At 45.2% G+C, this 27236-nt stretch overlaps 1 protein-coding gene across 1 annotated transcript in view; it reads right to left on the bottom strand.

Moving 5' to 3' along the window:
* LOC128322513 (hornerin-like) overlaps window positions 1–27236 on the bottom strand; it is a 138541-nt gene that overhangs the window by 63743 nt on the left and 47562 nt on the right. Inside the window, exons 32-42 of the mRNA XM_053243883.1 lie at window positions 25464–25508; window positions 14883–14912; window positions 14738–14767; window positions 14590–14619; window positions 13662–13691; window positions 9403–9423; window positions 6191–6235; window positions 4820–4852; window positions 3290–3331; window positions 3142–3183; window positions 498–539 (exon numbers count right to left, since the gene is read on the bottom strand). Coding sequence (XP_053099858.1) covers window positions 498–539; window positions 3142–3183; window positions 3290–3331; window positions 4820–4852; window positions 6191–6235; window positions 9403–9423; window positions 13662–13691; window positions 14590–14619; window positions 14738–14767; window positions 14883–14912; window positions 25464–25508 — 390 coding nt within the window. The remainder of the gene's footprint in view (window positions 1–497; window positions 540–3141; window positions 3184–3289; window positions 3332–4819; window positions 4853–6190; window positions 6236–9402; window positions 9424–13661; window positions 13692–14589; window positions 14620–14737; window positions 14768–14882; window positions 14913–25463; window positions 25509–27236) is intronic.

Below are 27236 nucleotides of genomic sequence, written 5' to 3'. Positions count from 1 at the left end.
CCTACTTGATGCAAAAGCACCACTGGGATTGGCCAGACCTGGGCTTGGCCAGTTCCACCACCAAACTATAGGAATACTTAGGTGACTTGTTTGCCAGGAGGAGTGTGGAGAACACTACATGCTACTGCTCAATACATAATGAGGAAGTTTGCACTGGCAGGCTTATGCTTATGAGGCAGTCAGACAATCCATTCACCATGACCAAATAGCAACTAAGAGCACAAAAAGAAAGGGGTGATAACAAGCAAAACAGCTATATGCCCTATATGTCCTTAGCTGCAACAACATGTCCCCTAAATGATCACAATCAATAAGCAAACAAATATGGATCTGTTATAAATGCAAGAATAATGTATATCTATCATGCTCAAATGACACAATAAATTGTGTATGCGTGTGTGTCATTTTAATTTCAACTACTTTTTAAAAACCAGGCTGGCTTTGATAAAGTATCAGCAATATCACAGGGTCAAAACCCAAGAAAAGCTAGCGCTTACTTTTTCATTCCGAGTCTTTCTGATCAGAGCACGAGATGCAGCCTGTAAGAAAAAGTAAGCAAAGCATTAATTCAAGGTACATTTATGCTTATGTTTAGAGCAGTCCTTTTCAAAATATCTACATTCAGGGAAACTTTTGACATCAGTTTGCCTGCCAGAGAATCTCTGCAGGTTGCAAAGGATTCTGGGGAGTACGCTAGGGTAGGGCACATTCAGTTCACACAGTGTTCTTGCTGGGCCTGTTGGATCTCTTCATTACTCTGCATGAACTGAGGGTGTACCCTGGAACACTCCTTTATGGCTAGGCACTGAAGTAGCAGTGTGCATTAAAAATCAGTAGCAGTGGGAAGCTTATTCACCACAACTGACCTCATTGAAGAACTCCTGGTAAACTTCCAGGAGGCCCCAGAATTCCTCAGAATACTATTTGAAAACCTCTAGTTTGCAGTATGAGATCTTGGAGCCCTTCAGTTTAGTTTAGGTGCAATCCAGCTTCGTGAAAATCAGTAGGATGGACCAGTTCAGATGATACATCTCACTTGCCACGCCCACCATGTGATTAGGGACATCAGTATGCATGTCCCGCACCCTCTCACTGTGTGCTGTTCCACTTGTGTGTGTGTGTGTGTGTGTGTGGCATGGTATAAAGTAAATACTACTTTAATATAGTATTTAAATAGTATACAAGGAGGCAGTTTGAGTGAACCACTCTCCACACAATTACAGAAAGTGAAACTGTACACAAGGAGGGGGAGAGGAACATGCATGCTCACATCCCTAATTGAATGGTGGATGGGACTTGTGGATCGGACTTGAACCTATTGTTCAAACTGGTCCTATGTTACCATTAACTTCAATGGGATTTGGACTGCACTCTGCTTTTGGTGCACAGTATTTTTCAAACAGAAGCTATTCACAGACAATAACTCGAGATTCCCTTTTCATTGACACTTGATAAAATTATGTAATTGCTAACTTGGGCCTATTATGCATTTAATAAGAATTTCTAGGTGTTTAGCTTTCATGAACATTTTGATGTTGCAGGGAAAATGTTGACGGACAATGATTTCTTATGGAGTGAACTTAGTCATCAATCCACCATTTTGGATACAGGAAGCTCAGTGCTAGACTGATTTGGGACTGATTACCTGGTATGAAAATAACCTCATTGTGCTAATTATCTCAGAAGAATTTTCACTCCTGCTCCTTCTCATTCCCTCTCATACAAAACCTGGGAATTATCAATTTGGAAACCAATCAGGGCCACCCAAATATAAGGCAGTGATTTCTGTTCACTCTGAGAATTGCCCAGGTTTGCAGAGGTATATTTGTTTGTAAATTAAAAGAAAAAGTAATTAAAAATAAAATAAAAAATAGACAAGAACCTGTGTTCAGTGGATTCTGAACACAGGCAGAATTTGAATGTGTCAGTTGGAAAAAATAAAATAAAATGGGGGCTGAGAAAGAAAGTTTGCATGAGCCCCCAACTACTCCTAGTATTTTGATTGTGGGGTGGAATTAGATGAATGAATGTTGTGAGATTAAAACCTCAATTCCCCAGACTATATGGTGAGTTTGAAGAGGCATGAAAATAAAAAGGACAATCTTCCCCTTCCACACTCTCCAGAAATCATGCCCCATCCCATTATAAATAAGAAATCACTTAGATTTGGAGCTGATAAGCTAGCCCAGATCCTGAGCACTTTAATGCAATATTGAATAGTAGGTGAAGGTTTCAGAAAGGTGGGGAAGTGGGTGGAGGGAGGTAATATTTCCTTTCGAGCGTGAGAGCCAGCGTGAGAGCCAGCGTGATGTAGTGGTTAGAGTGCTGGACTAGGACCGGGGAGACCCGAGTTCAAATCCCCATTCAGCCATAATACTAGCTGGGTGACTCTGGGCCAGTCACTTCTCTCTCAGCCTAGCCTACTTCACAGGGTTGTTGTGAAAGAGAAACGTATGTAGTACACTGCTCTGGGCTCCTTGGAGGAAGAGCGGGATATAAATGTAATAATAATAATAATAATAATAATAATTTCCCTCCTGATGAAACCTTCCCCCACTCTGGAAACCTGAACAGCACTACAAGGTTCCTGTTCCAGGATGGTTGGAATCTTGAACTGGAGCACATCATTTTGGTGCTGGGAAGACACTGTGGTACTTGGCTGCAGCTCCTCACCTGATATCATTTTAGTTCCAAGTGTCATGTTCTAGGCGGTCTTACTATAAAGTTGGGGGCGGGGTAGGGTTGGGTTTGTATATGAAAAAAATGGATCTAAACATAATTATAACTTCACTTTAAGAAAACTTCTTGAGTAATGTACCCAGTATCACAAATATGGCTGTAACAGAGTGCATAAATCACACAAGCACAGCATGACCCAACAGAACTTGCAAGTGAGTGTGACTTAAATTGGAACTCCCTGCCAAGACAAGTAACTTCAAGGTGTGGTTAATTATTCAAAAAAAAAAATCACCTTTATTCTCTTGATATAAAGGCTGGCAAAGAGCCCTGTATCCCTTTGAACTCCATACCTCTATATTTTAAAAAGAGCATGTAAGCAGGTACATCTGCCAATAAAAACACAATATAATGCCACTGCCACTCAGGATTAAAGCTCTAATTGTATTGATGGGTAGTGCTTACTTTTCCTTTCAGAATCTTTCTGATGAAATCATTAGATGCTTCCTGTAGGGGGAAAAAACCAACTCTGGTTAACAAATGATGAAACAATCCTATATACACAAACGTAACTGGAGAAAATACTACTTGAAGTAAAGGGGAGAATACTTACTTGAGCTGCTACATCCCTTTTGCCTCTACAGTTTGCTGAACTCTGTTAAGATAACATAAGTGGGATGAAATAAAATGAAATGAAGACAGAAAGCTCTCCTAGAGATTAGCACAACTGAGTCATCAACCAAAATGCCACTCAACAGCCAGATACCTCTCCCTCTCTCTCACACACGCACACACACAGAGTTTTGCAGACTCAGGAGATTTATCAAGCCCTTTTATAACTGGAATACATGGTGGGAGTGCTTCATTGGTTTGGTGAATCACACCAGGCATATCTGCTATAGATGTATGAATTCTAAAGGCAGTTTAAGAATCAGTATGCAGTGGTTTGAATGCAATGTGGCAATGCAAAAAATACTGTATAAATAGTGAGCAACTGTGCAGAGTTCTTGTGGTACAGTACTACTACTACGAATATTTATATACCATTCTTCAACCAAAGTTCTTAAAGTGGTTTACATAGAAAAATAAATACATAATTAAGATGGTCCTCTGTTCCCAAAGGGCTCATAATCTAAAAAGCAACAGTGGGGCCATTCACATGGCCTACCAGGCAGGTGTAGGGAGGCTTCCCAAACCTTGCCTTCCCTCTAGACGATCACTTCCCAAACCTTGCCCTCCCCCACAGACGATCACTGGAAGATCCCCCAGATGATCACTCCCACAAGATCAGCCCTGCTCTGTAGAGCATGGAGTAGGGTGGATTGATCTGAGGCCGTAACTCATTGTCCCGGCTTCTGTGATTCCTACAATGCACCATGCTACACACACACTACATTGGGGGATTCATTCCCCCAAGAGGTGGGCGCTCTAGGCACCCGTCTCTGGGTGCAGCTGGGCTGGAAGCAGCCCGTGCTCACACACAAACAGGTAGCCAAGGGTAAGGGAGCACTTGCTCGCTTAACCTCAGCTAACAGCCAGACTTAAAAGCCGGGCTAGGTGGTGCTGGCCCACCAGGATCAGGCTCAGTCCTGGTGGTTCTCATGCACAGGCTGCGCAGCCCTAGCCTGGGTTAGGCTGTGTGTGAGAACAGCCTCATAAAATAGATACCAGCAACAGTCACTGGAGGGATGCTGTGCTGGGATTGGAAAAGAACATTACCCAAGGTCAATTGATTGCAAGAGTCTGCACCCTTTCCCACTCCATTAGTACTATCTACAAACCTATGGGCTCTTTAAGAACATAAGAACAGCCCTGCTGGATCAGGCCCAAGGCTTATCTACTCCAGCCATCCTGTTTCACACAGCAGCCCACCAGATGCCACTCTTTCTTTCTACTTAGATAAAAATCACCACATTGTATCAGGAAAGCTATAGGAAGCTGCTAGCATTAGCTACTTTTAAGAAGCCCAATCATCAGGATATTCAGTTTTACACCAGCTCAACTTCTGAACATTGTGTGAGTACTTATGTACATTAACCATTGCCAAGACTAGAGCATCTGAGGACATCAATGGTGAATCACATCATTTACAATACACAGAATTTCCGCTAAAATCATACTATTATGAAGCAAGAGTATTTACCAGAGCCTTTGCACCATAAGTAGAGACATCCCCCTGAAATAAAAAAAAAAATATTTTTGCTATTATTACTATTTATAGTAAATTCGTGGTGTTTTTCTGGGGGCTTTTGGAAACACCAACAAGAGACCGCAGTCTATTTGTGGTACATCGGAAGGATTATGACACACTAAGGACATATCTATACCAGACTGGTTAACAATAATTCCCTTCACCATCCGCCATCAAACTTCAAGATTTGGTTACAGACGTTGGGTGATAGAGGGAAGTGATACTTGGCAACCCAACATTGGCATTTCAGACAACATAAAATGCGTGAAACATCTGGCTCGTGCTGGGCACTGGGCACCAGTGGTTGGCAGCACCTTACATGCCACCATGTCGTGTGAAGCCAACCTCAGAATTCACAGCATCTTTACCAAAGAACCATTCTCAGTTGAGAAAGTCCCGATAGTTAAATTGGTATAAAATTGATATAACATTATAAGTGGAGAACATTTGTTAACCTCAAATATGTCAGCTGGGAATTTAATTAAAGTGTGAGAGAAAGCAGTACAGCAATTTTAAATCAAATGTAATCCTATCCTATGTAGGTTTTTATATTCAAATATGAGAAATATTGGTAGTCCTGTGCTGCAGAAGCTCTTATTTTCCTCTGAATTAGAACAGGAAAAAGTAGAAATGAAATCACGAATAGTTTCATTTTATCAGATTTCATAATACTTTTATGCAAATTTAATTGTAATACATGTTATGTGGCCTTCTACAATACTAACTGTTGAGTTGTATCATCTCAATATTGGAAAAGACTGTTTAAGGAGAGGGCAAGGTCCCCTGCTAACTGGGCAAAGAGGCACCTTTTACCGTGGTGATTCTCTTTATTTGGCAGGGGGAGGGTAACTGGCCCTATCCACCCCCAGCACAGTACCTCCAGTGACTGTTGCTGGTGTCTGTCTTATGTTTCCTTTAGATTGTGAGCCCTTTGGGGACAGGGATCAATCTTATTTATTTATTATTTCTCTGTATAAACCGCCCTGAGCCATTTTTGGAAGGGTGGTATAGAAACTGAATTAATAACAGCAACAACAACAACAACAACAACACTAAATCACCTCATTCAGATTACTAATTAAAAATTTACTTAAGGGAGTCAAAATTTGCCAATGGACATGGGGTAGCAGCAAGGAGAAAAGTTAATTGATCAGAAGAATAATTAGCATTAAAAGAGACAAACAAAATATTGAATAAACTGTGACACGATTCCACAAGGACATTTCTACTCTTAGGAATATAATTTGAAAATAACTGAAAGACTAACATCTGGCAAAAATTATATGATTACACATCAAAGACAAAGCACAAAAGGTCACTTACTTCATCACAATTATTGCTGCTGTAACTTCCAGAAGTCTGTGAACCCTAATGAGGAAAAAAGAATTAACATCGATTACTTCCTCACAAGAAGAGCTATTTAAATATAACAGGCTAGGCTAAAAAAGCTTGGACTGAAAGCCACACAGAGGAAATGCTAAGACAAATTCAGAAGAACTAGGGCTGGTTCAAATGGGAGACAAATTATACTTTCTCAGAGTATTGAAAGTGGTCGACATCCAAACTAGCAATGCATGCACGGAACAAAGTTTTGTGTGTGCAATAGGAAAGGGGCAATTTTTGCTCATCCCCATTTCTCTCTGCTACTCCATGATGCCCTCAAAATTATGTCCCTGAGAAAATACCAAACCATTCCTTCCATTATACGTGTGAAATTCTGTCCTGTGCAGATGTCATTATTCTGGATGTTAACCAATGTTATATTATGGTTTGTACTTGTTTCTCATCATACAAGTGGGATTAAAAGAAATGTGTATACCATGGGCATCTATGTTTCTGTCATACCAGTCAACTCTCTTAAAAATTACTTTCAAGTCTCCACCTTCAGAATCATTACGAAATAAAAAATAGTAAACTGTGGTGATAGAATTCTGGACTGCACTTTTTCAGATTGCAGGTGGGAAGTGTGATACTTCCGAATATTACACTGCAAAAGCTCTTTGCATGTCAAAAACTAGCACATCACAGAGACAGCTATGCTAAACCATTATTCTGGGTGTATTCATTTACTCCTTGCAGGGAGATTTCTCCATATGGCATTCAGGTATATGTACTCCACCCTTCCAAGGGTCCTTCTAGCCTGCAAAAAACCTGTGTGAGCTAAAGAGCTTTCCCACAAGTTGGTGGTGATAGCTCACAGACACCCCCACAGACTTGCATCTTCTTTCTCAGCACATTTCTCAGCACATCTCCACATTTCTCACGGTCATATGGAACCAGAAGCATGGGTCCGGTTCCACGTTATGCACAGATACAGCCTGTTTGTGACTAGCCCATGAAGTCATGCTGAGAAAGAAGATGGACCTGTGGTTCCACTTCCCCCTCACTCCACTCTCCCATCCGAATTCAGACGACACAGAGAGCTCCCTTTCTGCAGTCAGTGAGACTGCAGAGAAGAGAGGAGGGGAAACTGTCTGCCAGGGCTTCCTTCTTGATTGAAGGACAGTTGTGGCAGCCAATAGCAGCTGCAGCGAGGGAGGAGCTTCTTCCCTCAACACTTGTTGGGAAACATCCAGATTGTGGTGCCGCATTCGGACAACATGCTGGCACCACTAAACTGGAGGTCAAGGTGGCGAAACTCACTACAAACTGAAGGTACAAATCAGAGTTTGGGGAGGGAAACTGCGGGGACATTTTCTCTCAGAACTGCAGTTGCCCACATTCGGACATACACAAATTGAAACTGGAGGCTCCTTCACTTCTGGTTTAATGTTACATGTGAGTGCAGTCAGAGGCTAGTCACATGGCAAGCAGGCACCTTGAGTAATTTTGCAGCACCATCTGCTGTAAAGTACTTTTAGAGTTGTCTCAAAAGACCCAATTGTCATCACTGATCCATGAGCTTTCACTTTCAACTTACAGGCAAGCTCTTCAGCTCATGCAGGTTTTCGAAGTCTGGTAGGATCCCAAGTGTGAACTAGTACAATCCAGAATTCTACCACTTCATATTGCGTACTGTGTAGAATGGTGTGAAAGAACGAAGGCTAAATTGTGCCTCCTCTAGTTGTGCAAACAGGCAATTGTATCACTTTTTCACCATGCATCCTGATCTCAATTTATTACCCCAAAGCTAGTTTTTGGCCAGTGCATTGTGTGGCGGAGTGTTAAAATATGGAAGCACAGTGAAAAACCAGAATCTGAGAGAGTAGTGAAGCAGTCACATGACCATTTCCCACATGCCTAGACAGGGGCATAGGGAGGTCTGCCTGCCTTCATAGAACTCCCCCCCCCCGCCACACAACATGCAAGGCATGTCCCTTGCACCAGTGTTAGAAGCACACTGATGTAGGGTGTGTGTTTGATATCGAGGCATGGACACACAGCCCCTCATCCAGCTGGCCAGCACTTTGTTCACCAACTGGATGCTTCTTTCCTCTTGGAAAAGGGGGAAAACCCCATATCCTCCTCCTTGGAGGAAGGGAGAGAAAAGAAGGACCTAGCTAGTGCAACAAGTGCTGACCGGCTGGGAGAGGGCGAGGGGCTGTGTGTCCGTCTCTCCCAGCTGGTGAGTGCTTTGCTTGATAACTGGATAGGGGTGTGTAGGGGGGTGCCCTGGCAGCCCCTGGGACATTTGTCCCCCTTGTCCAGTGGTTGCTATGCCACTGCACCTAAATGAGAGGAGGGCCCTCAAGCCACTATCCATTTACCCACATCTCTCCACTTAAGAATGGTTGTGAGAAGGCTTTAGTTGAACTGATGAAATAGGAAAGAAAATAAACTGTTCACTTATTGGACACTTTTATAGCTTTGTGAGGACGTAAAATGAGATAGAACAGCAGAGTAGTCATTGTTTTTTGCTTTTCCTGGCAGAGTTCCTGTGCTTTTAGCAACTGCCTGTCAGGCAAAAAAACAAACAAACAAACCAGGCGAACTTTTCCGATCCCTTCAAGTCAATACAAGAAAACATTTTGAGCCGGGTCTCATGATCCATGAGACCCAGTTTCTTTGGGTGAGTGGGGAGAGCGGGCTAAGCCCACTCTCCCCGCTCATGAGCGGAGAGGGAGCCCTGGGTGGCCAGATCGGCCGCCCACACAATTGCCGGCTCTGAGACGGAGCCAGCAGGGGCTGAGGAGCTCGGGGGCCACGCGGCCCCGTGAGCGCGCAGGGCATACTGGGGAGACCCCCGAGCTGGGAGGCAGCTTTTTGCCTCCTGGTCGAGGGTCTACTCATGAGTAGGCGTGGCGCGAAGGCGCGCCGCGGCTACTCACGATTGTAAAAAGCAGGTTTGAGGAGCGCTCACTCTGCAAAACTGCTTTTTACCAGGGGTTCCAGAGTGGGTTAGCCGCTCCAGAACCACCAGGCTCGGCTGCGAGAGGCTAGCCCGATTTTTGCTGATTGTCAGAATAGCCCCTTGACCTCCTAAATGAGAAGTAGCTGTTAGGCACACAAGTGTAACCAGAAAAAATAGTGGCAACACTTTACAGAAGTACACTTTAGTGGAAGAACTGGTAATCTTTGAAAATAAAAATACTTACATACTGACTGCTTTGAGTACCCTGCGAGAGAGAGAGAGAGAGAGAAAACCCAAAACATTTATGCCCTCCTTTGTACCAAAGGTTGGTATTTAATGAAGTATTGCTTTAGAAAAACACATGTCAAACTCTATTATTTTCTCTGTATTTTATATTGTACTGGTTTTTAATTGTTTGTTGGTATAAATTTAATCAGTGTGTACAGTGTAAAGTAGCACACCTTAAAACAGAGATATAGTTTTATATGGAAATAGAAGGATAAGAAGATGGATGCTCGGGTGCAAGTTTTCCCAGAGTGGACCCCTGATCCCTGAAGATAGACTTGGGGTCTAACTACGGTTACAGCAGAGGTCCACATCTTAGAATGTGGGTACCACCAAAATGTATAAAGCAGTGAGATGGGGTAGGAAAACAATTTTAAAAGAAGGAGAAGTAAGTGAGGGAGAGTGTTCCCCATCTGCTGTCACCCCAGCCTCTTTTCACCTGGCCAGCATTATTATGTGTAATGAGACCCTCCAAGGCATGAAACCTGATTGTGTGATCAAGTTGGATGAAACTGTCACTTCTTAGACCCGACAGTGATAGTTACAAGAGGAAAAAAGAGAAAGGGAGGCAGTTTCATAATCACCTCAAGTGTTTTCTCCCCGCCTCCCATATAATTAACTAGCACGCATAACACAAGTATTTTTACTCATGGCTTGGAGTTAGGCTCAGAGTTAGAAATTGATAAAACCACTTAGCCTGCTTTGAGAAAAGTCTGGTAACGAACATTTCCCTAGATTTTGGCAGAATAACTCAGACTCTGTTATCTACTGCATCAGACCCCATTTGGACTCTAGGTACTAGTGTGACCTGATGATATGGCCGTGCTCACTGGTGACTCTGTGAAGTCTGTGGCAGCGACCTTCATGTCACTGATCAGACACTTGCCGCTCTCTACCACTCCTGCAGAGTCATTATTTAGCGGCCCAGAAGGTGGAGAGGGAGTGATCTGCACCATTCAGGCTACATTTTGCGCAGAACCCCTCAGTATTTTATTTTTTGAATGCACAAATCAGTTTAGGGTTACACAGTATAATGCGTAATACTACATACAGCTCCCATGCACAGTACTGTCCTGAATAAACTGTGCATGTGCAGCAGCATTCAAGATATCTCTGCAAGGCACATGACTGTGAGCATAACAGAGGGAGCCCAAAGGTTCTCAACAGCCTGAGTATGCTAGCACACAGAAACCACTTTAAAGGCCTAGCAATTCCAAGAGTGGCCAGAATCACATGAACTCTGCAATGGATACCAGCAAGAGGTTTTCCAGACATGGAGGTTCATTGCGTGAGGAAATGTCATATATGCTAACCAGTTAGGACAAGTTGTATACATGTACTGCCTCCTGCTGTTCCCTCCCACTTTGTTTCATCCACATAGGAGGCTTCCATAAAGAAATACTGCTGTTTCATCTCCCCACCTTCCCCTTCCCCCACAGAGCCTCTCTTGAAACTCCACCCACTTCCTTTCCCATTGCCTAAACATCACTCATCCCTACGCCCTAGTGGTGTTTTATAAATACCCATTTTAATGGGATGGGTGTGTGTCCAGGTATGGAAGCCAAAGCTTCACTTCAGCTGGCAGCCATTTTAAGTACACTTGAATCACACCAGAGGTGGGGGGCGGGTATTATCCAGAGGCATAGGAGGATATCTGCAGATCCACGTGTACTGTGAAACACATCCGAGATTCTCTAACAGCGGTAGAATATGCTGAACTTTCTGTGATCCCAGGATTTCCCCCCCCATTGGTCCCAACGGGATGGGAGTATGTCAAGGTGTGGAAGCGATTGCTTGGCTTCACCTGACAGTCATTTTAAGTTTGCTCAAATCCCTTTTTCGAAAATATTCTGGGTGCACAGGTGGAAATCTGCAGTCCCACCCATACTATAAAACACACCTGAAGCTTCGCCAGCAGCAGCAGAATATACAGGGTTCTGTTGCTGTTGGATAATTTGGGATGCACTCACAATTTAAAAAATTGAGTGTGTTTCAAGCACACTTAAAAGGGTCACCAAGTGAAGCCCAGCTGTTACTTCCACACCTGGATACACATCCCGTTGATTGCTAATGGTGGTGGTGGTGGTGGAATCCTGGTATCCCAGAAAGTACAGCATATTCTGCTGGAGAATCAGAGATGTGTTTCACAGTATGGATGGATTTGCGAATATCCTTCTGAGCACCTGAATTTTAAAAAAATCAGTGTGATACCAGTGTACTTAAAAAGGCTGCTAGGTGAAGTGAAGGTTTCACTTCCGTACCTGGAACTGAGGGGTGTGCCTGGACCAGCAACAGTCCCAAAGTCAACCTGCCCCACCCCCACCTGGGAGCTGTGACTGATCTTTCCCACATACACTCATGTTATATCTTAGATTGCCATTTTCAGGACAGTTTATAGGTACAACATTTTTCTGACTGTTACATAAGGCACTGGTGGGCTAATTATCAGTGGGGAAGCTAGGAATGGTCATTTCCCATATGAATGCTCCGCAGCAGTGACTGCAGTGAAATGGCAATAAATTGCTGTATGGAAAACCTCCATGTTAACTTAAAAATCTGCTACCAGGCCCACTAAGACAGTCCTCCAGATCCACCACTAAATATGGCAACATTCCCACCTGAAATCAATCAATCAATCTTTCTTTCTTTCGCTTTTAGAATAAGTTAAAATATTAATGGTTCTAATCATGGCCTAGCTAAATGTTGAGAAAGTCACAAGCAACGTTAAGTATGCGAATTCATTTCCAGTGAGTCACTTCTAAAATGCTACTAAGTGCAATACAAAAAGGGGAAGAGAGCCTTTTAAAAAACTGAATTTAATTCATACTGACTAATATGCTAATCACTATACCACACTGGCTCTCATTCAGTTTTTACTGTTTAAAACTGTGTTTTTCAACACCAATAGTGCAATTTCAGAAGTCAATAGCAGCACTATTATATACTTAAAAAAACCTGTTTAAGCAGCATAGGTTCTCGTGTAAGGTGCCTTCCACAGGCAGAATTTGAGCTAAGATTCTACTGGCACAACCATGCCACAATATCAACAGAATGCTGTGCTGGCATATCTATCTGCACTGCTTCTGTAACTCTGACAGGATCTGGGCCCCAAACAAAGCAGGATGTGTTGTGAGTGAGACGGTAAGTGGGATGGCTAATTAATTCACATCAAATTCTATACCCCCTTCCAGACTCAAGACATGCCCCCAACAACAGTGTTACTCCAACTCCAGAGGTAACATAAAGTACCCACTGAAACAAATGGAAAAGCAAAAAGCAAACACACTGACCCCTTTGCCTCCTGCTTCATCCAACCCCCCACTCAGCCATGACAGCGTATAGGATTCAGACCATCTCTGTACCCAATCACAGCACATGCACTCCGGTATATATCCCCAACAAGGAGACCATAACTCAGATGACAAGGTGCACAGCATGAGAAGATCATTCTCTGGCCTCATATTATGCACACTTAGAGCACACAAAAGACCTGTGTGCTTGTTGCACGTGCTGCCCCACCCCAAGGGTGCGATCTTCCTTCCATTTTTGTGATGAGTGGTCAAAAAGGTTATTATTAACAGTATGTGCATGTGTGAGTGGCAAAAGGGGATTCAAAATGCCCCGCACTGGGGCCTAGCCCGTTTCCTCTCTCCAAGCTCTTGCTGTCTACATCACAGCAGCACTTGCAGCAGAAGATGATATGGCATCCTTGTGTGAGGTACATTACGTGTTTTGTGTGAGTGGCATGGTGGGTTGCATCACAGAGCATTTCCCTTTGCCCTGCTTTGATTGGCTTCTTCCATGCTGGCCTCTATGCAGCAGGAAAGGGTACCATCAGCATGCGGCCAAATGAATGGTGCGTGCAGACAGTCCATCCATTGCCATGGATGCGGGGGAATGGTTGGTGGGATTGCGCTTTTCTGTGTCCTCCTCTCCTCTTGTGCTGGACTGGTATAAGATCATGACTATGTTAGGCCAACCCTAAGCTGGTGTCACCAAACCAAATTGCTGGCCTAAGTCTGTAGCTGTATGCATATTTACCTGGTAATAAGTCCCACTAGACTTACTTCTGAGTAAATATGTATGCTGGTCAAAGACCAAAATAAAAGCATAGACTGATGGAGTAAATATGCTTAGGTTTATGCTCTAAGGGTCTTAGCTGAAAGAAAGACAGGAAGAAAGGGAATGCATTACAAGAGATCATGGAAGAATGCTCACCTGGCCATAGATCCTTCCACCTTGGTTACCCTGTGCAAGAAATCAGAAACCAATTATAACGGACTACTTTATTTATAGTTCAATATCTATACCGCCTTTCATAAACCTCATCCCAAGATGGTTTACAAAAGTTAAAATAAAACACAATCAATTATAATCACATCAATATCAATTAAACAATAAGAAAATACCACAAAGCAACAGCCATAAAAAAACAAGACAGAGCAGCAGGAAAACACAGGGACTAGCAGTCCCTAAGAGGCAAAAGCCTAAGCAAATAAAGTCTTTAATTGCTTTTTAAAAGCAACCACAGAGGTCAGAGAATGAACACACTGACTGAGAAAGCTTTCCAAAGCCTCAGGGCAACAGGAGAGAAAGCCCTGTCTCTCGTGCATAACAATCGAGCCTCTCACAATGTCAGCACACACAGCAAAGACCCCTCAGATGACCTTGTTGGACAAGCAGATACCTTTGGGAGCTGGCGATCATTCAGATATCCAGGGCTCAAACCTTTAAGGGCTTTACAAGTGATAACCAGCACCTTGAATTGGATCTGGAAACAGTCTGGCAGCCAGTACAGTTCTTTCAAAATGGGTGTAATATGCTTTGAGTGAGCAGCTTTGGAAAGAACCCTAGCTGCTGCATTTTGCAAATCTTCTTCAAGGACAGCCCCACAAAGAATGTGTGGCAGTAATCTAGCCATGACATAACTAAGGCATGGGTAACTGTGGTCAGATCTGTTTTCTCAAGAAAGGGATGCAGCTGCCACATTAGCAGAAGCTGTGAAAAGGCACCCCTGGTTACTACTTCCAACTTAGTATCCAAAAATAGAGCTCGATCTAGCAATACTTTGGAAAACATTGGCCCATCTGAAAGAAGGGCGGGAGGAAAGGGAATACATTAGAAGAGATAATGAAAGAATGCTTACCTGGTTGTAGACCTTCCCACCTTGGGAGCCCTGTGCAAGAAATTAGAAACCAGTTACAATTGACATCTTTGAAAAACACTGACCCATCTGAAGGAAGGACAGGAGGAGGAAAGCCAATACATTCGAAGAGATTGTGAAGATTGCTTACCTGGCCATAGATCTTCCCACCTTGGGAGCCCTGTGCAAGAAATCAGAAACCAGTTACAATTGACCCCTTTGAAAAGCACTGACCCATCTGAACAAAGGACAGGAGGAAAGCCAATACATTCGAAGAGATTGTGAAGATTGCTTACCTGGCCATAGATCTTCCCACCTTGGGAGCCCTGTGCAAGAAATAAGAAACCAGTTACAATTGACTCCTTTGAAAAACATTGGCCCACATGAACAAACAAGCCATAAGGCTTGTAAACTAGAGTTAAACATGAGCCAGGGTTTAACAAAACAAATATTTATATACCGCTTTTCAACAAAACTTTCTAAAGCAGTTTACAGAGAGAATGAATGAATGAATCAATGAATGAATCAATGAAGATGGCTCCCTGTCCCCAAAGGGCTCACAATCTAAAAAGAAACCAAAGCTAGACACCAGCAACAGTCACTGGAGGTACTGTGCTGGGGGTGGAAAGGGCCAGTTACTCTCCCCCTGCTACATAAAGAGAATCACCATGTTAAAAAGGTGCCTCTTTGCCCAGTTAGCAGGGGTTAACAACCCAATTAACAATCCAAGATATGTGGCAGCATGTGAGGTAAGAAGAAAAGGGGAGGAGGGAGTGTATGGGCTTGGCTTGTGTTCCTGATTAAAAATAGTTATCAATAAACCAGGCATTGTGTTTGAGATGATGTAAAGATATATGAATTTACTGGTAGTATTTGATCTGCAATATTTCATTCACACATGCATTTCATCACTTGGGATAAACTAATATGTATGAACCAGTGTACAGGTTTTAAACAAGTTTTAATTATTAGGCCCTCAAATTGCATCACGTGTGCTTCCAAAAGCATGCTGCACTCCTTAACATTATTGTACTGAGCTGGTATCCAGCAGAGGGCAGCATTGGATAAAATTTCAAAGCAATTTCAAAGCAGATTTTATGGAGATGGGTAGTTGTGCTTTCCAACTACGTTTATCTCCATATGAAGGTACGGTTTGTGAATTTTACTACAAAAAAGATATATAGCCTTGTTTAGTTAGAAAACTTGATTTGAAAAATATATACACATTTTAAAGATTATTGTTAACTATAGCAAATATTAAAACATAATGTCTAATTCCCTCCAAGAGTAAAAGTGCCAAGGAAGATGTAGAACTCATCGGAAAGTAGGGAGAAAGGCAAATAATTTAGAAGGGCATTGCCCCCACAATGTCCTATGAGACATAGCTTGAATAAATCTTTATGGAACGTTCACCAAAACCAGCATTTAACCACTTCAGCCATTCACCATCTGTTTTGAAAGTTACATGTAAGGTTAAGGAAAAGGAAGGAAAAGACAAACTAGGAAAAACAGGTTGCTTACCTGTAACAGGTGATCTGGTAGTGATCCGTTGAGTCCATAAGTAAATGGGTTCTGCGCCTGCGCAGGCACCTCTCGGGCCGACTAGGTAGCTCCTCGCGACGCCCAACCGCCCACTTGCACGTGCTGCTGCCTGCTATCTATATAGAGCGGTTGGGCGTTTTCCGTTAGTTCTCTGTGCAGACCGCCTCTTCCGTGCAACCTGCCATCAGATGTTACTCCACTCTTCTGCAGCGGGGTTGGTTCTGGGCGGGTCTTATGGACTCAACGGATCACTACCAGATCACCTGTTACAGGTAAGCAACCTGTTTATCTGGATCGTGATCCGTTGAGCCCATAAGTAAATGGGTGAGTAGTAAGCTAGACCCCCATGGTGGTGGGTGCAGAAGGTCGCCCGCTAAGGCAACACCCTCTTCAAGACAGCTCGCCCATACTCCGCCTGGCGCGCCATGCGCAAGTCCACTGCATAGTGTTTAATAAAAGGCTGCTGGGATGACCACGTAGCAGCCAAGCAGATGTCGTCCATCTTAATGCCTGAAAGGTGAGCAGCAGAAGCTGAGTATGCTCTAGTAGAGTGCGCCCGTATAGTTTTGAGCGGTGCCACCCCCTGCAGCTTATATGTCAGCAGGATGAGTTCTACCAACCAGTGTGCTAAACGCTGCCGAGACACTGCCTGCCCCTTAAACTTTCCTTTATAGGCCACAAATAATTTATTTGTCTTTCTATACTGTCTAGTCACTTTCATATAGAACAATAAGGACCTACGCACATCTAACGCGTGCAGTGCCTTTTCTAGAGCCGTATGTGGGTCCTTAAAAAAAGTTGGTAGGACTATTTCTTGATTTAAATGGAAGTCCGTAACTATCTTTGTTCGGAAGCTTGGGTCTAGTCTCATCACAACTTTATGTGGGTAGAATTGGGTATAAGGCTTATCCACTCTCAAAGCCGTCAATTCACCCACCCTTTTGGCCGTGGTTATAGCTATCAGAAAAGCAGTTTTAAGCGTTAACAATCTAAGGCTAGTACAATGTAGTGGTTCAAAAGGTCCCTCCATCAATGCAGATAGAACCAACGATAGACTCCACTGCTCTAAAGGTTTGCGTAACGGAGGATACAGATTATTTAGTCCCTTCATGAACCGTTTGCATTCAGGATGGGTAAACACCGTTTTCCCATCCCAACCAGGAAGTTTTGAAGACAGTGCCGCCAGATGCACCTTCAGCGAAACGTTTGCAAGGCCTTTTACCTTCAGACTTGTCAGATAAAGCAAAACCTGACGCACTGATGCACGGCGTGCAACAAACTTATTTGCCCTTGCAAACATTACAAATCTTTTCCATTTACAGAAGTAGCTGCGTCTCGTTGATTTCCGCCTACTGTTTAACAGGATGGATTTCAAAAGGTTATTCTCCATGCTGTCAGCCTTAGTGTCTGGATTTCTGGGTGCAGTACCATGCCTCCCGATCTCTGGAGAAGATCTGGCACTGGTGGAAGACGGAAATGGTTCCCTCTGCATATGCGGAGCAGCAGAGCAAACCAAGCCTGACGTGGCCACCAAGGGGCCATTAGAATGCAGTTTGACCTGTCCCTCAAGATCTGTGCTAACACCCGATTGAGGAGTGGCATTGGTGGAAACAGGTAAAGTAGCCCCTTGCTCCAATTGTACTGAAATGCGTCTCCTAGAGACCCTACACCCACTCCCGCGCGAGAGCAGTATCTCCTGCATTTCCTGTTCTCCTCCGTGGCAAACACATCCACAGATGGTGTCCCCCAGCGGTCGAAAACTTGTCTGACACACTCCTGTCTGATTTCCCACTCGTGTCTCTGGCTGGTTTGAGTGCTTCGACTCAAAGCATCCGCTAGTTGGTTGTCTATGCCTCGAATGTGTATCGCCATCGGATAAATGGCATGCATGATGCACCATTCCCACAATTTTCTCGACAAGGTGCAAAGCGTCGGTGAAACCGTCCCCCCTTGTTTGTTCAGGTAGGCTATAGCTGTAGTGTTGTCCAGGTGGACCTGCACAACAGAGCCTCGCAGTTGAGGTTCGAAGGCTTTTAGAGCCAAAAACACAGCCAACAGTTCCAGGTAGTTGATGTGCCTCTGGGCTTGTTGAGGTGTCCACTGTCCCTGAACGCAATCGGGGCCGCAGTGCGCTCCCCACCCCAGCAGCGAAGCATCGGTCGTGACCCACGCTGTTGGAAGCAGAGGACGGAAAGGTACCCCCCCTAAGAGGTTTCCCTCGATTAACCACCATTGTAGGGAAACTAGTACCTTCCTGGAAAGGTGCAGTAGCATGTTCTGGCTGTCTATATTGGGTCGGAAATGGTCCAGGTAGCAACGCTGCAGGGGCCTCAACCGAAGCCTTGTGTAACGAACAGTTGTGTTGCACGAGGCCATCAAGCCTAAAAGTCTCTGTACCTTTCTTGCTCTTTGAACGGGATTGGCCAGGAATTGTTCCACCAGAGACTTTATCTGAATGTATCTGTCGCGTGGTAGGAATGCTCGACGTTGCTCCAAGTCCAAAACAGCACCTATGAAGCTCAGCTGCTTCCTGGGAATTAAATTTGTCTTTTTCCAATTTACGTTGAGACCTAAGTCCTGGAGAAGTTCGAGCATCACTTGTATCTGTGTCTCCAGTAGTTTCCTGTCTTTGCCCACCAGGAGCCAATCGTCTAGATATGGATAGATCACCAGGCCCTGAGTTCGAAGGTGCGCAATTATTACTGCTACTACTTTGGTGAAAACTCTCGGAGCAGTTGACAATCCGAAAGGTAGAACCGTGTACTGATATACTACTTCCCCCACAGTAAATCGAAGGTACTTTCTGTGGTCTTCCTGGATGCCCACATGGAAATATGCGTCCTTCAAATCTAACGTTGCCGCCCACTCCTCCTGATCTAGGAAGGGTAGAATCTCCTGCAACGTTGTCATCCTGAACTTTCGGGCCCAGACAAAGTTGTTCAGTCTCCTCAAGTCCATGATCGCCCGGATTCCGCCATCCCTCTTGGGAATTTGAAAGTAGCGGGAGTAGAACCCGGACAACCTTCTCGCCCACTGCACTGGAACAATTGCACCTTTGTCCAACAATACCTGTATCTCCTCCTCGAGTACTGAGGTCGACCTTGTGAAACGTAGGCCAGAGAACGGTGGAAGAGTGATGAACTCTATTGCATAACCCGTCTCCACAATCCTCAACACCCACTGATCTGATGTTATGTTGTGCCATGCTAAAGCATGGCTTGCCAGTCTGATGGTTGAGTTGGCAACTACAGGGCCGATGACATTGGTCCTGGCAATTGGTATTAAATGCAGTGGGCTGGCACAGCAATCAAAAGGACTGCTTCGCACCCTCCTTGTTATTCCTAGAGCTTTGATTTTTGTATTTTGTTGGCGTTGTTGTTTCCAAAACCCCTAGGCCGCTGATAGGGCCTATTTTGTCTTCTGAAATCCCTCTTGTCTTGGAATCGATATGACCTTTGCTTATTGTAGCTGAATGTACGAGGGCCAGCTGCCGTGGTTGGTACCATAAAGGTCTTGGCCGTAAACCTCGACTTTTTTAATGTCTCCATGGTCGCATCTGTGCTTTCATGGAAGAGTCCCTTTCCATCAAAGGCCAGATTTTCTACTCTGTCCTTCATATCCAGCTGGAGAGAAGTTGCGCGCAGCCAAGCATGACGCCTCATTGTGACAGCAGTCACCATGGCCCTTGACTCTGTCTCCGCCAAATGTTTAAACGTACTTAGCTGTTGCTTCGTCACAGATGTTGTTTTCTCAAATACTTCATGGAGCTTTATTTGCAGCTGCTCTGGAGACATTGAAGTAGAATCATGAAGTAAGTTGTCCCACATCAGATGGGTGTACCGAGCCATACAGGCTGCATAATTAGCAATCCTGATAGCCAGGCTCGATGTGGCATATATTCTCCTCCCTAAAACATCTATTTTTCTCCCTTCCTTGTCTGCTGGCGTTGTATGGCGGCGGCTGCCCTTTGATGTTGATGCACAATCCACCACCATAGAGTTTGGGTCCGGATGGTGTATCAGGTATTTCTCCTCTCCTTCATGGACCCTATATAAGTTCTCGATACGTTTAGACGTAGGATTTGCTGTCTGGACACTGTCCCAAGCTGTCTTAGCTGCCTTTGCGATGGCAGGGATTATTGGTAGGGAGACTGGGTGAGACGACTTGGATTGGAACATCATGTTGTACACCGGGTCAGTAGACTCTGTTTCGGGGAGTTGCAGGTCCAAACCCAATGCTTCAGCCATTTCTCTAATCAGGGAATGGTACGCCTTGAGTTCCTCTGTAGGGGATCTTGAAAGACGTGGTGGGACCTCAGAAGAAGGCTCCACTTGTCGACTGCCTTGATCAGAATCTGAGTATTCTGATTCCAAGTCCTGGTGTGTTGAAGCAGGAGACGAACCCCTGGACGATGGGCTTGGCGGGGGTGGGGTGCTTTTTCTTTTGCGTTTTCCAGCAGGTTTCTCTTGCAAAGGTAGCGTAGCCTGGGGTTGTGTTTCTAAAGGTGCAGCTGCTCTCTCTATAGGCTGTTGCGGCTGCATAGCCTTCCATCTCAGGTAGTCTGCGTAATCGTGTGGCAAGGAATGTCTAAAACCACAAGTGTGTGCGGGCTGCGTGGCAGGGTTGCGTATGCTCCCATCAGCTATACCCGCCAATGGCTGCACCACCGCCAGTGGTGATTGGAGTAAGCTCTCAGCTGCTGCCCTAGGAGAAAGAGATGGGGTCTTAGGTGGCAGGAGCCCTTCATTCTCTTCCTCTCCATCATCCTCTCTATCCAACCCCCCACTCAGGAAACCATGAAAAGTGGATTCCGCTGGGGTATTTGGGCCAGACTCCATCAAACTTCTAAGGGCAGAAGTCGCACTACGGTCTGAACGCTGGCCACTCAATTGCTGCGGTGTTGATGGCGATTGTTGTGGGGTACGAGCAGGTGACAGGGAACGGTGTCTTTGAAACTGAGAATGCTCTCTCGGTATCGAGGTAAGTTTCGATGTCGAGGATTCACGGCTCTTTACTGCTTTCGACGTCGAGGACTTCGATTTCGACGACTTCGATGTCGACGACTTCGATGCCGACATTGATGCCGAGGACTTCGATGTCGAGGGATCAATTACCCGCTCTCTGCTCGATGTCGAGGGCTTCGGCACCGATGATCTCGATGTCGAAGGAGGGGTCGATGCTGACAGACCTCTCCTGCTCCCCTCTGCTGGGCTAGATGTACGAGGTTCCGCACTCCACTCAATTTCCGAGCCCTGCGCCGATGAAGGCGATGGGGTCGTATGTTTGCGATTCTCTCCCGCCCCAGTCTCTGGCGCGTCTTGCCGGCACCTCTTCTCACGGCGTCTTTGGTCACTAGAGGAGACCTCCAATGGCCTCTTAAAAGCAGGATCAGTGGACACGGTTTTAGACTGCATAGAAGCAGCTCCGTGTCCCTCCGCACCTAATGCCGCTTTCGATGTCGAAGGCGCTTCTGGGCGAGGGGTAGAAGGGCGCAGCGCGTCCTCATATAACGCCGCCCTCAGACGCAGTGCCCGGTTCGTCCTGGTTTGTTTAGAGAAGGCACAACAGATCTTACAGGCAGCCGTATTGTGTTCTTCTCCCAGGCATATGAGGCAGAGGTCGTGGTGATCAGTGGAGGGTAATTTAGCCCTACACTTCTCGCAACGCTTAAAGGTAGTCTTCGTTTCCATTTTCCGTTTCCAGTCCGGTTCATACACAAAATATCCGTCCAATCTTTCGTCAAAGTTATACCGCTAAGAAGTTATCACATCCAAAGTACAGTCCAGAGTCAAAATTACCAGAAAAAACAGTCCTAAAGTATGCCTAAGCACTAGTAAACACAATAGTTTCTGCTACCGAGGAGCCCAAACGAGGTCTGAACGCTGTGGCGGTCAAACAGAAACTAACGGAAAACGCCCAACCGCTCTATATAGATAGCAGGCAGCAGCACGTGCAAGTGGGCGGTTGGGCGTCGCGAGGAGCTACCTAGTCGGCCCGAGAGGTGCCTGCGCAGGCGCAGAACCCATTTACTTATGGGCTCAACGGATCACGATCCAGATAAGAGCACTTACCAGGCCACAGATCTTAGGCAGGGGCGCACCAAGGTAATTTGGGCACCCAGACTGCCCAGCTGCGAGGCCCCCCACCCACGCGTGAGGCCCCCCACACCTCCTTTGGGGGCCCTCACCCTGCCAAACCTCTGCTGTTTGTTTAAACTCTTACCACGGCTGAGGGGTGGCTGCGCAGGGCGGGGGGAGGAAAGCAGTCCTTCTCCCCCAGTGGTGGCGGGGACCAGGAGCGACGCTCAGCCCGTCCATTCGGGCCAGCATCTTTAACCAACTGCGAGGCACACCTGCGCAGTTAAGAGATCATCACAAGCCCGTGACATCACGGAGGTGACCTATAGTGTTGGAAATCCAGCTCCAGATGGCATCGGCCTTTTGCACCAGTAACTCTGACCACTAATCCTAATGACCACTAGGGGCACTGGGAGCAGAGAAAGTCAGTTAGGGTCTCCTTCTCTTTCCTCTCTCTGTCTCTATGACTCCTCTGTTGATTGAATGTACCCAGGAACTTCCTGGGAGTGATTTCCTTCTTCTTCCCAGAATGCTTCTAGCTCTCTCTGAACACAGTGCGTCCAAAGGTCTCTCTCCGACCACCATGCAGCTAGCAGTTAGATATAGGTCTTTCCTATCATCACATACTTCTAAATAAAATAGATTAGTTTAACCTTAAGTCAATCCCCATGCTTATCATTTACAAGCGGTTGCCCCTGAGACCCTGTTAGTGTCTGCTGTCATGGGAGTGAATTAGCTCCTGAAATACCAACGGTATAAGAAATTACCCCCAACATGCAGCCACCAGATGATGATCAATGATTACAATATTTGTGTGTGTCTTTATAAGCATGACAAGTATTTCATGCTTACCCTGTGGTTCTTATGAAATCTCTCCTGAAAACATGGAACAGAGGGATTGCATACACAGGCTCTGCTTCCAACCTATATATTTGCAGCACCAAGTGGGCAGCATCCAGACTAAGTTAAACATGACTAAGCCCCATTGAAACTAATGGGACTTCAGTTTTTCTGGACTAACATGTCTAATTGATTTCAATGGGGCTTAGTCATGACTAACTAAGCCTGGATACTGACTAGCCTGAACGGAGTCTATGCATTTGGCATCCATTTTCAATCTGAACTAGTACAGCTGAAGGCTGAGCCAAAGCAGGGGGCATTCTTTCAAATACTTTTGCTCTCTGAAAAATGCTCCCCTCTCAGGAAAAAATGCTTCCAGTCAATCTTTGGGGAGTGGTGGAGTTTTGAACAGGTGTGAAAGTGTTTGCCCATTCAAAGTGAGGGCAGAAAGCAGTTCTTTATTTCAACCTGGCTATGTAATGATGTTCTAGAGTAATGAAACTACCATAATGGCTACATGAATTGGCAGTGATTATGTGGTGTTGGGGTTCCCCCAGGTTCCAACCAGAAGGAGACCCTATTTGAAGAAGAGCCTGCCCCATACTGGATCTCCAATCCAGAAGAACATAAGAACAGCCCTGCTGGATCAGGCACAAGGCCCATCTAGTCCAGCATCCTGTTTCACACAGTGGCCCACCAGATGCCTCTGGGGAGCCCACAGGCAAGAGGTATGTGCATGCCCTCTCACCTGCTGTTGCTCCCCTGCAACTGGTATTGAGAAGCATCGTGCCTCTGGGGCTGGAGATGGCCCACAGCCACCAGACTAGTAGCCATTGATAGACCTGTCCACCATGAATCTGTCTAAGCCCCTTTTAATGTCATCCAAGCTGGTGGCCATCACCACATCCCATGGCAAAGAATTCCCCAGATTAATTATGTGCTGTGTGGAAAAGTACTTCCTCTTGTTGTTCCTAAATTTCCCAGCCTTCAGTTTCATGGGGTGACCCCTGGTTCTAGTGTTGTGAGAGAGGGAGAAAAAATTCTCTCTGTCCACCCTCTCTACTCCATGCATAATTTTGTACACCTCGATCATGTCTCCCCTTTGTTGCCTCTTCTCCAAGGTAAAGAACTCCAGATGCTGTAGCCTAGCTTCATAAGGAAGTTGCTCCAGGCCCCTGATCATTTTGGTTGCCCTCTTCTGCACCTTTTCCAGTTCTACAATATCCCTCTTAAGATACGGTGACCAAAGCTGTACCCAGTACTCCAGATGTGGCCACACCATAGAGTCATAAAAGGGTATTATAATATTAGCATTTTTATTTTCAGTCCCCTTCCTAATGATTCCTGACATGGAATTGGCCTTTTTCACAGCTGCCGCGCACTGAGACAACACTTTCAATTAGCTGTCCACCACAACCCCAAGATCTCTCTCCTGGTCAGTCACTGACAGCTTGTTCTTCAATGCTGGTTCTTCAGATCCTTCAAGCCAGAGCAGCTGCCCCTTTTGAAGGAACCCTCGAGCACTGGGGTCCCAGTGCTCCCTGCAGGGCTCCTGTCCCCCCTAGAGTCCTGTCCATTAGCCCCGAGTTCCCAGAAGCAGAGGCGACATTGTGCCAGGGTTGAGCTCTAGCTCTGAAGGTATAATGCATGCCTGGGTGCTCAGGGCCTCCTTCCCAATGGGCTTACTTGGGAGCAAGGGGAGCTAGCTCAGGCACCTCCTTTAGAGTAGGTTGGCCTGTGGATCCACAAAGGGACATGGCTCTTGCTGGCTATAAACACCTTCAGTAGGCACCAGCCTTTTGCTGGTTCAGCAGCTCCCTTCAAGAGCTCCTGCCTCCAGCTGCTTTGCTAGACCAGAGTTCAGACATATAGTCAGGAAGAAGTCTCATTTTAAGCAAAACAAAGGAGTTGAAGCAACTGTCAAAAGAAGCAATAAATAGGAGTGAACAGATGAGAACAAACACAACTAAAGACCTTTTTGTTTGTTCAGGCTTTTACCTCTTCGGGGCAACCAGGCTTCTTAGCTTTCCTGCTTTGGTTTATCTTTTTATCATCATCATCTTTTGGTGTTTTATGGTTTTTACTGTTTAACTGATTTTAAGTTTTAAATGTGACTTTTATGAAATTTGATTTTTTGAAACTTTTGTAAACCTTAGGATGCGTTATGAAAGGCCGTATAACATTGAAATAGATAGATAGATAGATAGATAGATAGATAGATAGATAGATAGATAGGATAGCACTTGGAGTGTGACGAAAGTATTTTGGGGCTTCCAAACTCCCACTTCCACACTGAAATGCTTGATTATGAGCATTTGGCAGAGCAAACCAATAACCTATCCACAGACATATCACATATGCTCTTGCTCATCTGTTTCACCTATCAGAGGTAAGAAAATAAAAAGAAGGGATCTTTACCTGTGGACAGTTGCTATTGCTGAGTATTTTACCAGAATAAGTGCTCTGAAAGGAAAACAAATGTTTAAGATGTTATAAATATATTACTTATTTCATAAATAGTATTTACACTTCTCTGAATGTACCTCCTTGTGGACTGTGGACTACAGTAAATGTACCATGGATGGAAATTTAATTTTGTCATTCTTTGTCTTACTATTCTATGAATCTTACTCATGCTTACATTATTACTATTTTTCAGTCACCTCAAAATGCAAAACCATGCGAAATACAGTTTTGCAAATCAATTCCATATGTATTGTGCAATCGGAGCCTTGATGAAGGGAGTGTGCCTCTCTTGGTTCTATTAGATCTCTCAGCGGCTTTTGATACCATCGGCCATGGTATCCTTCTGGATCGTCTGCGGGGGCTGGGAATCGGGGGCACAGTTTTCTGCTGGTTCTGTTCCTACCTTAGTGGGCGGTTTATGACAGTTTGCATTGGAGGTGAGTGCTCTAGCCCATGGCTTCTTTCTTGTGGAGTGCTGCAGGGCTCAGTCCTGCTCCCATGCTTTTTAACATCTATATGAAGCCGCTGGGTGAGGTCATCCGTTGGTTTGGGGTGAGGTACCATCAATATGCTGATGATATCCAATTGTGCATTGCCACCCGGGCCAATCTGGGGATGCTGTGAATGTGTTGACCCAGTGTCTGGAGGTTGTAAGGGTTTGGCTGGGCCAAAACAAGCTCAAGCTTAATTCCTCCAAGAGAGAGTTGCTCTTGTTCAGTTCTCGATTTGGCCAGGTTCTGGTTTTGAGTGTCTTCCTTGATGGGGTTGCACTCCCCTTGAAAGAGCAGGCTTGTGATTTGGAGGTCATCCTGGACTGATGGCGCCTGCTGGAAGAGCAGGTGGAAGCCATGGCAAGGGGAGCCTTTGCCCAGCTTCATCTGGTGTGCCAACTGTGGCCTTACCTCGACCAGCAGGCCCTGGCAACCATAACCCATGCCCTTGTCACCTCTCAGTTGGACTATTGCAATGCGCTCTACCTGGGGTTGCCTTTGAAGATGACTTGGAAGCTTCAGCTGGCCCAAAATGCCAAGGCCCAGCTGCTTATGGGCAGCAGAAAATATGACCATGTTTCACCTTTGTTGCGGTCATTACACTGGCTGCCAGTTCGCTTCCAGGTCCAATTTAAAGTGCTGGTTATTACCTATAAAACCCTTCAGGGTTTGATGCCTGTGTACCTTCAGGACTGCCTGTCCCATCCAACTTCAACCTGCCCTGTGAGGTCGTCTCAGGTGGGCCTTCTCAGAGTTTCAGGCCCAAGGGAGGTGTGTGGGGCCCGGGCTCATGGGAGAGCCTTCTGTGTTGCAGCCCCCTCCTTATGGAACACCCTGCCTCCTGAGATTCATAATGCCACCTCCCTTCTGTCTTTTAAGACGCTTTTGAAAACTTATCTATTTTGCCTGGCTTTTGGTTTTTAATATTTTTTTCTTCTCCCCCCCCCCCCGGCTTCTCTTGTTTTCATTGTTGTCTCAATATACGTAAACCACCTTAAGTCTATGGAAGTCAGGTGGTCAATAAATTTGCTAAATAAATAAATAAATATCACATACTGGCAAGGCTTGCTGGGTACATTAAGAAAATCAGGTGCATTAACTGAGGAGAGGTGCAATGCTTGTCAAATCTATGCATAAGTGAAAGTTCTACATGAATCTCACCACCATGACAATGTTAGTGTGAATCCAACTTTGTAGCAGATACAGATGACCCAATGAGGATTCATTCATATAA

Source organism: Hemicordylus capensis, chromosome 4 (assembly GCF_027244095.1).
Source record: "Hemicordylus capensis ecotype Gifberg chromosome 4, rHemCap1.1.pri, whole genome shotgun sequence".
NCBI classification, from domain to species: domain Eukaryota; kingdom Metazoa; phylum Chordata; class Lepidosauria; order Squamata; family Cordylidae; genus Hemicordylus; species Hemicordylus capensis.
Note: the sequence above shows the minus strand (reverse complement) of the source record. Positions and strands in the feature narration are given on the sequence as shown.